Raw genomic sequence first — 12,717 nt, 5'->3', positions numbered from 1 at the left:
CAACAGCAGCTCATAAAATGAAAACTCATTCACATTTTCATATTGAAGGTTGTATTTGGAGCAGAGTGACTTTCATGAGAAGTTTGCTGGTGGTGACATCTGTGTGGATAGATCATCAGAGTCTGTGACGTGCCAGACTTTTGAATTAACGCTGAGGTCTTGCCTCTATCCTCACATTGATAGACAGTACCTACATTGCTGTGGAAATCTCATGCAGACCTTAAAAAGAGATTTCAGGTAAAAAGGAGTAATTTAGCTCTGGAAAAAATCAATTGTTAATAACCAGTGGATTTTTTTTCCCTTCTTCTTGTTATCTCTTTTTTCTTTCCTTTTTTTTGGTTTTGTGAGTATCTATTTGTTTTGGTACTGAAAGTTAAGTACTGGAGCCTTCTGTAGGATAATCTTTAAAGTCTGTATTTCAAGCAAACTTTAATTAGAGAATGGATATGTAGTTAACTATTTTCTTTAGAAAAAATCAATTAACCATCAAGATTTAAATATGTTGTAACTAACTTACTATATGAGAATCTGTGTCAAAAGACATACCAAAAGAAAAAAAAGAAACCCTCAAAACGTGTACAAAGTATGCTTTCAGAAGAAAAACATAAAATTACTTGCTAATAGATAACTAGTTCTAACTTACCTAGTTATCTGACAAGTTCTGACTTATCATAATCTCCATAAAGTTCATAAAACTAAATGTCTTAGTTAGAAACAGTGACCCAAAGCAACTAAGGAGAAGAGGGTTTATGTGGCTTACACTTACAATTCATCAGTGAGGGGGCTGGAGAGATGGCTCAGTGGTTAAGAACACTGGCTGCTCTTCCAGAGGTCTTGAATTCAATTCCCAGCAACCACATGGTGGCTCACAGCCATCTATAATAGGATCTGATGCCCTCTTCTGGCGTGCAGGTACACATGTAGGGCACTCATACATAAAATAAAAATAAATAAAATTAACATCAACACAACAAACAACAGTTCATCATTGAGGGAAGCCAAGGCAGAAACTTGAGTCAGGAACTGAAGCGAAGACCACAGAAGAACACTTACTAATTGCTCCCCGTGGCTTAGCCTGCTTTTTTATGTAACCCAGGACCACTAGCCCAGACAGGTAGCATCGCCCACAGTGGGCTGGGCCCTCCTTATCAATTACGAATCAAGAAAATGTCCCCACAGACTTGCCTACAGGTCAATTGGATGGAGAGGTTTTCCTAATTGAGGTTTCCAATTCCAGGATGACCCAAGCTGTATCAAGTTGATGAAAAACAAACCAGCATATTGGGTTAAATGCAGAGCGTATAAGCAGATGTTTAATATGATAGGATCTATATTTTTCCCTTAATACTCAGCAAAAAACTGAAATGAAATGTTCCAAATAGAAACTAAATACTTTGGATGGTGGAATTTTAATTAATTATTTGTTTCATTTTTGTGATTTGCCAGAAGTTTTTTTAGAGGAATGACTGTAATTTTAGTGAATTTCTTAGGCATGCCTGTCTGACAAATGACTGTCAATGCATAAACCTTGCATCATTGTTGAATTTTATAGTACAGACATAAAGTATGTTTTGTTCCATGTCTTCTCTCTTTTCAAGGTTGGTGGAGTACTTGCAAGCCATGAGGAATTTTTTTTTGATGGAAGGTGGAGACACCATGTATGATTTCTATACTTCAATTTTTGATAAAATAAGAGAAAAGGAAACCTGGCAGAATGTGTCTTTTCTTAATGTCCAGCTCCAAGAAGCAGTAGGACAACGCTATCCTGAAGATAGTTTACGGTAACAGATGGGGGCACCTTTCACTTTAAGAAGTATAAAGTAAACCATATGCCAAGAAATCAGCTGAGTTTTTACATACTGTTCTTAGTCACTTATGACCAAAATACCTAACAGAGGCCCTTTCAGGCAGATTGAGAAACTTGGGTGTTTTATGGCAAGGAGGATGCAGTTAAGCAGAGCAGTTAATGTCTTGGCAAAGGGAATATAGTAATGCAATAGGGACGTAGGATAGGAAACAGCGCCAGGGATAACATACTCCCTAGGACACCTCGGTGAACTACTTATTCCCGCTAAGCCCACCTCCTAACTTTCCAGAACCTCCCAAAATAGCTCTACTTTCTGAAGATCAAGCATTCAAGTCATACATCTGTGGAGGATGTTACATACTCAGACCACATCACATACATTATTTTATCTTCACATTAACCCTACAACTTACTTTGCAAATTAAAAACTCAAAGCTGACCCAGGCAGTGATGGCGTATGCCTTTAATCCCAGCACTCAGGAGGTAGATGCAGGCAGATCTCGGAGTTCAAGGCTAGCCTGGTCTACAGCACAAGTTCCAGAGTAGCCAGTGCTGCACAGAGAAACCCTGTCTCAGAAAACCAAAAAAAAAAAAAAAAAAAAGGAAAAGAAGGAAAGAAAATCAAAGCTGAGATATGGTGGCATATTCTTGTGGTACCAGGTACTTGAGGTCTGAAACAAGGAGATCATTTGAGCCTGGGAATTTGGGGCCAGCCTTTATCTCCAGACAGAACACAAAGAAAAGGCTAAGGGGATGGTTCAGTGGATAAAGGACTTGCCACACTAGCCTGAGGACCAGAGTCTGGACCCCAGCACCCACATAAAATAGTTATATGGGCATGATGGTCCAACTGTAATCCCAGCACTTGGGAGGTATCAGGTGGTAGGGAGAGAATCTTGAGGGAAAGTAAGGTTCAGGTTCAGTGAGAACCCTGCCTCAGTGGAGTAAAAAGTGATTAACCTCTGACCTGTACACAGACACACACAAATACACAAACACATTGCACACATGATACATATATGCACCTCCCACCCCAAAAAAAGAAGGGGAGGAGGTGAATTAAATTGGCAGCTGATATGGACTGCTAAGTGAAAGGCGAGCAGAGCAGGTGGAGACCAACCGACTTGTTGGGGATGGTGGCTTCTATGGTGTTTCTGTTTGAAGTTCCTGTGCATTGCTATTGCTAACTTTTATCAATCCTGCCTCCTTGAAGACATTCATAGCCTCTCTGGCAGGCCAAGTTCTTCTGAATGGCTTGGTCCTGCTCTCCTCTACCACAAGGGACTTGACCCTCAGAATGATAGCCATTATCATACTCAGGCCCCTCCTGTATGTCTCACACCAGACAGAAAAAGCTTTTCACTGTCAGGCTTCATCCTCCCAGCCTCCTGTCTTACACACTTACAAACCATGTTCTCTCATACTGAATTTCACAGTGCAGGTACTTGCAAATGTTTGTGACTTCCTCAAGTGCTGTTCTTCCTCACTTCTAGGCCTTCTTCAGTGGTATGCTCTCCCACTCAAGGCCAAATAGTCAGTCTTGTCTACTCATTAGTGCACCTTGTGTTTGCTGTGCCATGAAAGCAGCTCTACTGACCGCCCTGGAGGCAGGACACTCAGATTCCTTCATCTGCATAGGAAGCTCTTAGTGACTGTTGATGTAACAAACTTAAAAAACGAAAATAGTTCTATTAAGTCCCTGTGCCGTGAAGTAAGTTGGCTAGTTCATATTATTCACACACTGCCATTACCTCTTACTTCCCTGGAATCCTTATTTTAAATCTTCCATTATGTGCATCCAGGTTATCGTCTTCTAGTATCTCAGTAACTGTAGCGAGATCACTAACAGGACCTGTATGAGAAAAGGACATTTCCTTGAATAGTGCCTGGCACATGGATATTTCTCCGTTCTGTGTTCTTTCTTTCTTCAGAAAGTAATATTCAAACCACCCAGAAGTGCATAGGTAGAGCAATACACAGCACCTGCAGCAGAGGCAACCCCCACTGGACACAGTCGAGGACACTTACCAAGGAGCAGTTCTTCTAGTCCTTTCCCCAACACCTGCACTTAAGGCTCAGTCTTTTTAGCCTGACTTTGACTAGAATTAAGCTCCTGGCCTATTTTCAAACTTTCTTTTTAATTCTAATTAACTTACTAACATTGTCAAGTATTTTTTATAACAAAACCTGTTATTTTAAAACTTAATTGGATATTGGGGCACACACCTGTAATCCTGGCATGGCAAAGGTAGAGTCGTGGGGATCTCAAGTGTGAGGCCAGCCTACAATATATAGTCAGAGACTGTCTCAGAAAACCACACATGGTGGCAGATCATTTGGGAGGCTGAGGCAGAGAGGTCACCTTGAGTTCAAGGTCATGTACATATCAGGATCTTGTCTCAAAAAACAAAATTGCTGGCTGTAGTAGCTCATTTCTGTAATTCTAACACTCAGGAGGCTAAGGCAGGAGGATTGCCATACATTTGAGGCAAACTTGGGCTTTACATTGAGACCTTGTCTCAAGAAGTGGGGCAGAGATGAGGGGGACCAAAACAATACCATTCATTTCTAAAACCAAGTTCCAGACCTGAGGTATATGCTGGAAAATGTAAGTTCATCCGCATATTTATATTGAATGGAATGTTGAAGTGGGGTTGGTGCTGTGTGGTGCTGTTATTGTCGGGACCTCACTCACAGCCCCAAGTGTGGTACCTCTGAGGGCTACTTCCTGCGCATGCATCAATGAAAGATATTAGAACATTTTTATGTGCACGTAGTAGTATCACAAACTAAAACTGAAACTTCTTCATTTAGTTTATCTATATCTTTTGAAAATGTTGATACAACTAAGAAGAAACTACCTGTTCATATCTTAGATGGTCTTACCCTAAGCTACAAGGTAAGCACTAATCATTTTTTTATAAAAATTGTTTTTTATTAAAACTAGGGTATGCATGTAAAATTATATTTTTGTTTTTGTAGGTCCCATGGCCTGTGGACATTGTTATAAGTGTAGAATGTCAAAAAATTTATAATCAGGTGTTCCTTCTCCTATTGCAAATAAAATGGGCAAAATACAGCCTAGATGTTCTACTGTTTGGGGGTAAGATTTGATTTTGATAAATTAACTCTAATTTGATTTTAGTCCTGGAAAAATTTTATAGGTTTTCTTTATTTATTTTTTTTTGTTTTTGTTTTTTTGTTTTTTTGAGACAGGGTTTCTCTGTGTAGCTTTGCGCCTCTCCTGGAACTCACTTGGTAGCCCAGGCTGGCCTCGAACTCACAGAGATCCGCCTGGCTCTGCCTCCCGAGTGCTGGGATTAAAGGCGTGCGCCACCACCGCCCGGCTTCTTTATTTTTTATATGTAAACAAATAGCAAACTGGCACAGGAGTATGGCAGGCAGCAGTTTTACCAAACCCCTACTACAAGACTGAAGTTTGGGGCTGGAGGGATACCTCAGCAGTGAAGAGTGCTTGCTGCTCTTCCAACGGATCCATTTCAGACAGCTCACAACCACTTCTGTGCCAGGTCCAAGGTATCAGGCCCCATCTTCTGGCCTCTGCAATGTGCAGTGCATACACACACATGCACATGTGACATTCCCTCAAATGACATCCACTCCCACATACACAAAAATAATAAAGTATCAGGAACTCATAGGGTTGATCTTAAATGTAATAATCTTATAAGCAATTGACATCCAAAAAGTTTAGTGAGGGTCTGGCAGAGATTTTACATCTCAACAGTGTTAACAAGTATTTATTTACCATTTATCTGTCCTCCATGTCTTCCCAGTGCTGGAATTAACAGATGTGTGCCATCATGTCTGGTTTATTCAGTGCTGCTGGGAAGTGAACCCAGGGCCTCAAGCATGCTAGGCAAACACTCTACCAACTGAGCTACAGCTACAGCCTTGTAACTTGGCGGTTTCCCTTCCCAAGGCACAAATATGCCCTTGTTAGGTTCCTAGTCTGCTGGTGGTGGTTTCCCTTCCCAAGGCACAAATATGCCCTTGTTAGGTTCCTAGTCTGCTGATGCCACATCCCTCATCTCATGTAGGGTATGCACAGTGACTTTCACTTAATTCCCACGTTTTTCTTTCAATCTTTATAGAACTAGCTAATGCTGCTGAAAGATCCCAAGGAAAAGAAGACCTGCGTGAACAAGACACACACTCTCAATTTGGACCACCCAAAGAATCATTAAGACAGCAGATTCATCGCATGTTTCTCTTAAGAGTGAAGCTCATGCACTTTGTGAATAGTTTACACAACTACATCATGACCAGGGTTGGTATTTATCCATCTCCTCAGTTCTTTGTTTCATGGAGGTGGTAGTTCAAAGAGAACACTGATCATGTATTTGTAACTATAAAAGAGCCACAGAGCACTTAGAGATCGTGAAAAATGAAAGATAAACATAATTTCATCATAAAATAACATGGCAGTGAGAGGTAATATGTTTTTAAATAAATATTTTTATTTTTTGAGAATTTCATACAACGTATTTTGATCATATTTACCTCAATCCCTCCCCTTGGCACCTCCCAGATCTACTTCCCTACACACAATTTCATGTCCTGTTTGTGTATTTTTAATTAACCCATGTACTTCAGTTTGTGCTGTCCATACACTCCTGGGTGGAAGCCCCATGCATAGAAGTGTGATTGACCTAGTAGGAGCCATACTTCTGAAAAGAAACTGACGCTCCATCTCCTAAAAGCCATCGACTGTCATAGCTCCTCAGTTACAGGTGGGAACTCCTGGGTCCCTTCCACTCTGTGCTGGAGTGTTGACTGCCTTGATCTTATGCGGGCACCCCCAGCTGCTGGGTGCTTCCCGGATGCAGCACTCCTGTGTGTCAGAAGACACTGCTTGTGCTTGGTCCTCTCTGATCGCCCGGCTCTTACAGTCTTTCCACTTCCTCTTGCACTGAGTGAGAGAGAGAACAGGCAGGCAGGCAGGCAGGGGATAGCTCAGTTGCTAAAGTGCTTGCCAAAAGAGCACTAATGACTGAGTTTGGATCCCCAGTACCCACATAACGATCTAGGTGTGGCCGGGCAGTGGTGGAACACACCTTTAACCCCAGCACCCTGGAGGCAGAGGTAGGCAGATCCTTGTGTTTGAGGCCCGCCTGGTCTACAGAGTGAGTCCCAGGACTATACAGAGAAATCCTGTCTGGGAAGGATTGGGGGGCGGGGCAGGTGTGGTTACACACACCTAGGGAGGGAGGCAGAGACAGGAGAGTCTTGTCTTGCTAGCCATGTAATCTGGACACGTGGGTGAGTGCTAATTAAGCTTCTTGTCTTTCTCATTTTAGATTCTTCACAGTACAGGGCTGGAGTTTCAGCATCAAGTTGAGGAAGCCAAGGATTTAGATCAGTTAATTAAAATTCACTACAGGTATTTGTCAACCATCCATGATCGATGTCTGCTGAGAGAGAAGGTGTGTAAGATTACATCTCAGGTATAGCAGTGGGGCAAAAGGGAATCTAGGCAAGTGGGGATGCCTTTCTGCTGTGGGATTTTGAATTCCAAAGCTAGCGCCCTGTGCAGTCCTCTCTCAAGAAAGACAGGGTTAAATGGGGTTACACATGTGTGCCACACTACCAGCAATTACATTTAAGAAAAACATAACTTTGTAGAACTGAAAACTTAAGTCTACAGTTAGACAATGAAAGTGTACCAGTTCATTATGAGTATGTAGAAGTGAATAGTTTTACAGCCATTGGGACTTCCATCTCAGGTTCACTGATGAATCCAAATGGCATTCAGGAATGAAAGCTTGCCATCCTGGAGTGCAGGTTTAACATCTGACGTGGGCTTGGTTCAGAGCCTTACATCTTGCTTATACATAAAAGATGGTTATTATAATGATGTGTTTTTTCTGTGATGTAAATTAGAAGAAAATATTGGTGTCGTTGTCCAAACGCAGTTACAAAGCCCATGTTTTGTCTCCAACATCGATCTTCAGGTCAGCTTTGTGAAGGAAGCCATCATGAAAGTGTTGAACTTGGCGCTCATGTTTGCAGAAGGTTGGCAGGCAGGCCTTGGAGCTTGGCAGTAAGTATGTGCTGTGTGACAACCCATATTGTGACCATTGCAGCTTCCCTTCTAACAAGCATCATTTGCAGAGTCTTCCCACTCCCAGTCTTGGTAACGGTTCACATACCATTGTAACTAAGAATTTAAATTTTTAATTTGAAGGGTAGAAGTATAGTTCATTGTCTTAGCTACCATGCATAAGCCCTGAAGTTCAATCCTATGTGCTACCAATAATAGAATTTATTTAGTTACACTAGATAGCATCAGGAAAGTCAGTTTTCTTATAAGAGGCAAAATAGTAAAAAAGGAAAAAGAAAAGAAAAATTTGAGGTCTTTTAATTAAAATAAGTGAATATTCTCAGGTTATAAAGCTCAATTTTTATTATAGATACCTTTAAACACTTGGAGAAGTGTAAGGACAACATAACAAACCTGTGTGACTCACCTCAGCAGTTTCTGAGGATGACCAGCTCTGGGTCATGATCCCCCAACCCCTCACACTTGCTGAAACATTTTAAAGTAAATTATGGGCATCATGCTGGGTTACTGTCCAATTCTCGGTGTTTGTAAGCTCTAAAAGATAGTGTGTATTTTACTTATAGAGTGTTTTCACTTGTGTAATATAGAAAGGCAAATGACTTGAAGTCATTATACAGGAAAAGGCCCAGGAGCTCTTTCTTCCAGTCTATCAGGAGCATCTCCAGTTTGTTTTGTTTCTAGGCTAGGGATTGAACTCAGGACCTTTCATGTGCTATGTCAGTGGTTTACCACTGAGCTACACTACTAGCCTAGCTGTCATCTTAGGTTAATTTGAATATACATTTCAGTGCTTAGCCTCTGTCTCATTTATGACTTATATGCAATGATAATTTACTTTGCTGAAATAAAAGCTCATGGCTGGTGGATTGGAGGTTTTGTTTGTGTGCTTGTGCCTATATGAGGAATATTTGAGGATGCATGCACCTTTGTCTGTGCATCGAGGCCAGAATAGTGTGTCTGGGTATCCTCTTCTATCATTCTCCACCAGTTCTTTGAGGCAGAGTCTCTCCCTGAACCCGGGACTCACATTTCCTTGGCCAGACTGAAAGCTAGTAAACCCAGCAACCCTCTTACCTCCACCCTCTTCAAAGCTGTGGTTACAGGCATGCAAGGGGTTGATACATGAGTGCGAGGACCCAAATTCTGGATCTCATGGCTGCACAGCAAACACCCTTAACAGCTCAACTGGGTTTTATAACAAAACTTGCATTTAATCCATGTTCATAAAGAGGGGAAGAGTTCGCCTCATTGCTTCTGTCATTCAAAATCTTAACCTAGAGGTGTTTGAAGGAAGAAATTAAGATAGTAAGGACACTCGTAGTTGTATAGGTATGAAAATGTTAGTCTTGGGCTGGTGAGATGACTCCGCAGGTAAAGGCATTTGCCACACAAGCCTGACAGCCTGAATTCGACCCTCAGACGCACATACAGGTAGAGAGAGAACTTGTTGCATAAAGTGGTCTCCTGACATCACGCATGCAGTGGCACACATAGACACATTACTCACAGACATGTACAATAATAGTAAGCCCAAGGAAAAAAGCAGGGACTAGGAAAGTAGCTTAGTGGTGAAGCACTTGCCTAGGATGGCCCATGCCCCGAGTTCTATTCTGGGCAACACAAAAGCCAAAGAAAACAGACGCCTTCCTGACTTGACATTGTCCTCTCGAAGGATACAAAACTACTTTTCTCTGTAACCCTGAGCCAGATGGGAGAAGTGCTACTCCATATGCTTTACTAAATTTCTACAACAAATGTCAGCAAAAAGTAGGAGTCGGGAGGGCTGAAGCGTTTCAGAGCCAGTGTGGGGACATAAATCTTGGCCTGCTTGGGAAGTGGAGGCTGGAAGGTCATGAGTTAAGGCTAGCCAGGGTGACATAGAGACTCCGCACACCAATATTTATGAAATGTTTGCATGTTTCAATGTGGGGCTGGAGAGATGGCTCACTAGTTGGGGTCACTGGTTGCTCTTCCAGAGGACCCAGTTTCAGTTCCTAACAACCACATGGCAGTTTACAACCATCTGTAACTCCAGTTTCAGGGGACCTGACACCCTCACACAGACATGTATGCAGGCAAAACACCAATGCATATAATTCTTTTAAGTGTTTCAGTGTATCCGATTTGCTTCTAAGTAAGTACTGTAGTAAGGCTGAAGAGGGCTTGTTGGCTCTAGATAAATGACTGACAAAGATGGTTGATGAGCCGTTGTGTGGCACACACACACACACACACACATCTGCTCACCCCAGAAAGGGAACCCTTGACAGACCAGTGTAATGAGTGCACCGTAGTCCAGCTTGGTGAACCAGTGAGCACACCCTGGGGACATTAACAGGAGGATGAATGGTAGGTTACCTAGAAGAGCAAGGATGACAAAAAATACCAGCTATGTCACCAAAAGGCCCACCGGGATATGGGTGATGACTGATCAAAGCTTCATCGCAGAATCTCAACAGGGCCTGTAGGCAGCTTGACAGATCTCCTCTGGGCAGTCGCCTCCCCCAGCAGTTGTTTACCTTCTCTAAACATGGGAGGGCACATCAAGAAGCTTCCTAGTTTCCACTCTCCAGTCAAGTGACCTATTATTTACTTCATCAGTCTCCTAGCATCTCCCCTCTCTCCTGCAAGGTCGAGTGGGTGGGGTTGATTCCTGGAAATGAGTCAGTTTAGAGGAAACCTCTGTACATTTATGTTACGTACATATTATGAAGTGTTTTCCTGTGTGTGTTGCTTACTTCCTATTTAAAAAGACATAAAGTCCTATCTACTGATGACATGAAAGTAGAAGCTAAACTGTCAGAGGAACATATTCACAGGAAAGTGGCCTTATGTGACCCTGGGTAGTGAAAACTGTTTAAAAAGGGCTGGGAGCTGGCTCAGGGGGTGTACTTGTGTGCAGCTAGCTCAGTGGGTGTACTTGTGTGCAGCTAGCTCAGCGGGTGTACTTGTGTGCGGCGGCTCAGCGGGTGTACTTACAGCAGGTGTACTTGTGTGCAAGCATAAGAACCTGAGTTCAGCCCCCGGCATCCCCATAAAAAGGGAGAGTATGGTTGTGTGCACTTGTAATCCTGCTGATGGAAGGGCAGAGACAGGCAGATCTAGGGCATGCTGGCGGCCAGTCCAGGGAGAGGCCTCATCTCAAAAAACAAGATGGCGTGTACATTACTAATACCACTAAGTGGACTCAGTGCTTTAAAAATGAGCACATAAAGCTAGGAAAGCCAGGGTGGGAGAAATGGGAAGAGTTGGGCGGGGGGAGTGACGTGGGTTTGATCAAAACACATTATATGATATGCATGCATGTAGGAACTTCTCAAAGAGTTCTTTTTTTAAAAAAACATAGGCTGGGTGGTGGTGGTGCGTGCCTTTAATCCCAGCACTTGGGCTGCAGAGGTTCCAGGACGGCAGGGGAACGAGACAGTGCTGTCCTGAGGAACAACACCAGTGGTTGATCTTTGACTCCCACATACATGTGAACACATATGCCCATGTACACACACAAATACATACAGACAAAAAGTTCTTGGAATGAAAAATGCTAATAGTTGCACAACACTAAACATAATTACTGCCAGTGACTTTTACACTGAAAATAAAGTGGTCAATCTTATGTGATATGTACTTCACCATTTTCTAAAAGCTCTCTTTTTGATAATTTCAAATTTTAGAGTTTTATATCTTTAGTGTATGCTTTATTTTATAAATAATGTTTGCTTGTAAAAGTAAATATATAGATCTAAACAAAGGAAAAGGGAATGTCTCTAGTCATGGCTCTAGAATTAAGTACTGATTGGAAAGTGGTTGATTTATATCTTAAATGAATTTTTCCTTGGAGCTTCTTTCTTGAGGCAGTGTCTCATGTAGCCAAGGCTAGCGTCAGATTTGCTGTGTAGTTGAGAGTGATCTTGAACTTTTGAAGGTTTATTTGTTTTTACTCTATGTCTACGGGTATTTGCCTGTGTGCACGTCTGAGCACCATCTTCATGCAGTGCCCGTGGGGGGCCAGAAGCGAATGTCAGATCCTCTGAGCTGGAATTACATGTAGGTGCTGGGAACAGAGCATGGGTCGTCTGCAAGAGCAGCTAGTGCTCTTAACCCTGAGGCCTCTCTCCAGCCTGCTTCTGCCTCGCAAGAGCTTGGAACTACCGGGATGCACCACCACACCCAGTATAATGTAGTCCTCAGGTTGGAACCCAGGGCATCATACATGTTAGGCAAGCACTACCAACTGCACTGTACCACCAGCCCCTCAAGACTTTGCATCTTAAAGAAAGGCAGGACGTAGTTCCAGAAACTTGAGGGCTAAGGCATTCCTGTCAATCCTAGCCAATATAATGAGACACCCTGTCTATGAAAAATAATGCAAACTAATGTAAAATATGATGTTTCCTATTTTATAATCTTTAGCCTTAGGATTATAGAAATTACTTCAATGATAATATTATAGCCTGCCTACTACTAGTTCCTATGTACTTAATATAAATTGAAATTTATTTTCTTTCTTAGAATGGAATCTATAGAGAAAATGGAATCTGATTTTAAAAACTGCCACATGTTTCTCGTAACCATTTTAAATAAAGCTGTCTGTAGAGGATCTTTTCCCCATTGTGAGTACATCATCTTATGTTATCACTGCTTTCATAATTTTATTGTAACTAAATCTGTGTGTCAATATTTGTTACTAGTCACAAGGAAAGTTTGAGTTTTTCCCACTTCAAAACTGGAAAGTACTAGCCATGATTAGAATTGGTATTGCAGAATTATGATGGGGTGGGTGATATCGGATGGCTGTCACTAAAACTCAAGGTCTTGTTTATTCATG

General features: G+C 42.0%; 1 protein-coding gene across 3 annotated transcripts in view; it reads left to right on the top strand.

Moving 5' to 3' along the window:
- Positions 1-12,717, top strand: part of Tubgcp5 (tubulin gamma complex component 5) — a 36,537-nt gene that overhangs the window by 22,429 nt on the left and 1,391 nt on the right. For 2 of the 3 annotated variants that reach the window (XM_059273775.1, XM_059273765.1), the window contains exons 15-22: positions 49-237; positions 1,599-1,781; positions 4,622-4,706; positions 4,790-4,910; positions 5,923-6,098; positions 7,129-7,254; positions 7,783-7,871; positions 12,402-12,502. In XM_059273775.1, coding sequence (XP_059129758.1) covers positions 49-237; positions 1,599-1,781; positions 4,622-4,706; positions 4,790-4,910; positions 5,923-6,098; positions 7,129-7,254; positions 7,783-7,871; positions 12,402-12,502 — 1,070 coding nt within the window. Of the gene's footprint in view, positions 1-48; positions 238-1,598; positions 1,782-4,621; positions 4,707-4,789; positions 4,911-5,922; positions 6,099-6,424; positions 6,562-7,128; positions 7,255-7,782; positions 7,872-12,401; positions 12,503-12,717 lie in introns of those variants that run through there. The other variant, XR_009381273.1, reaches the window with a different exon arrangement.

Source organism: Peromyscus eremicus, chromosome 1, assembly GCF_949786415.1.
Source record: "Peromyscus eremicus chromosome 1, PerEre_H2_v1, whole genome shotgun sequence".
NCBI classification, from domain to species: domain Eukaryota; kingdom Metazoa; phylum Chordata; class Mammalia; order Rodentia; family Cricetidae; genus Peromyscus; species Peromyscus eremicus.
Note: the sequence above shows the minus strand (reverse complement) of the source record. Positions and strands in the feature narration are given on the sequence as shown.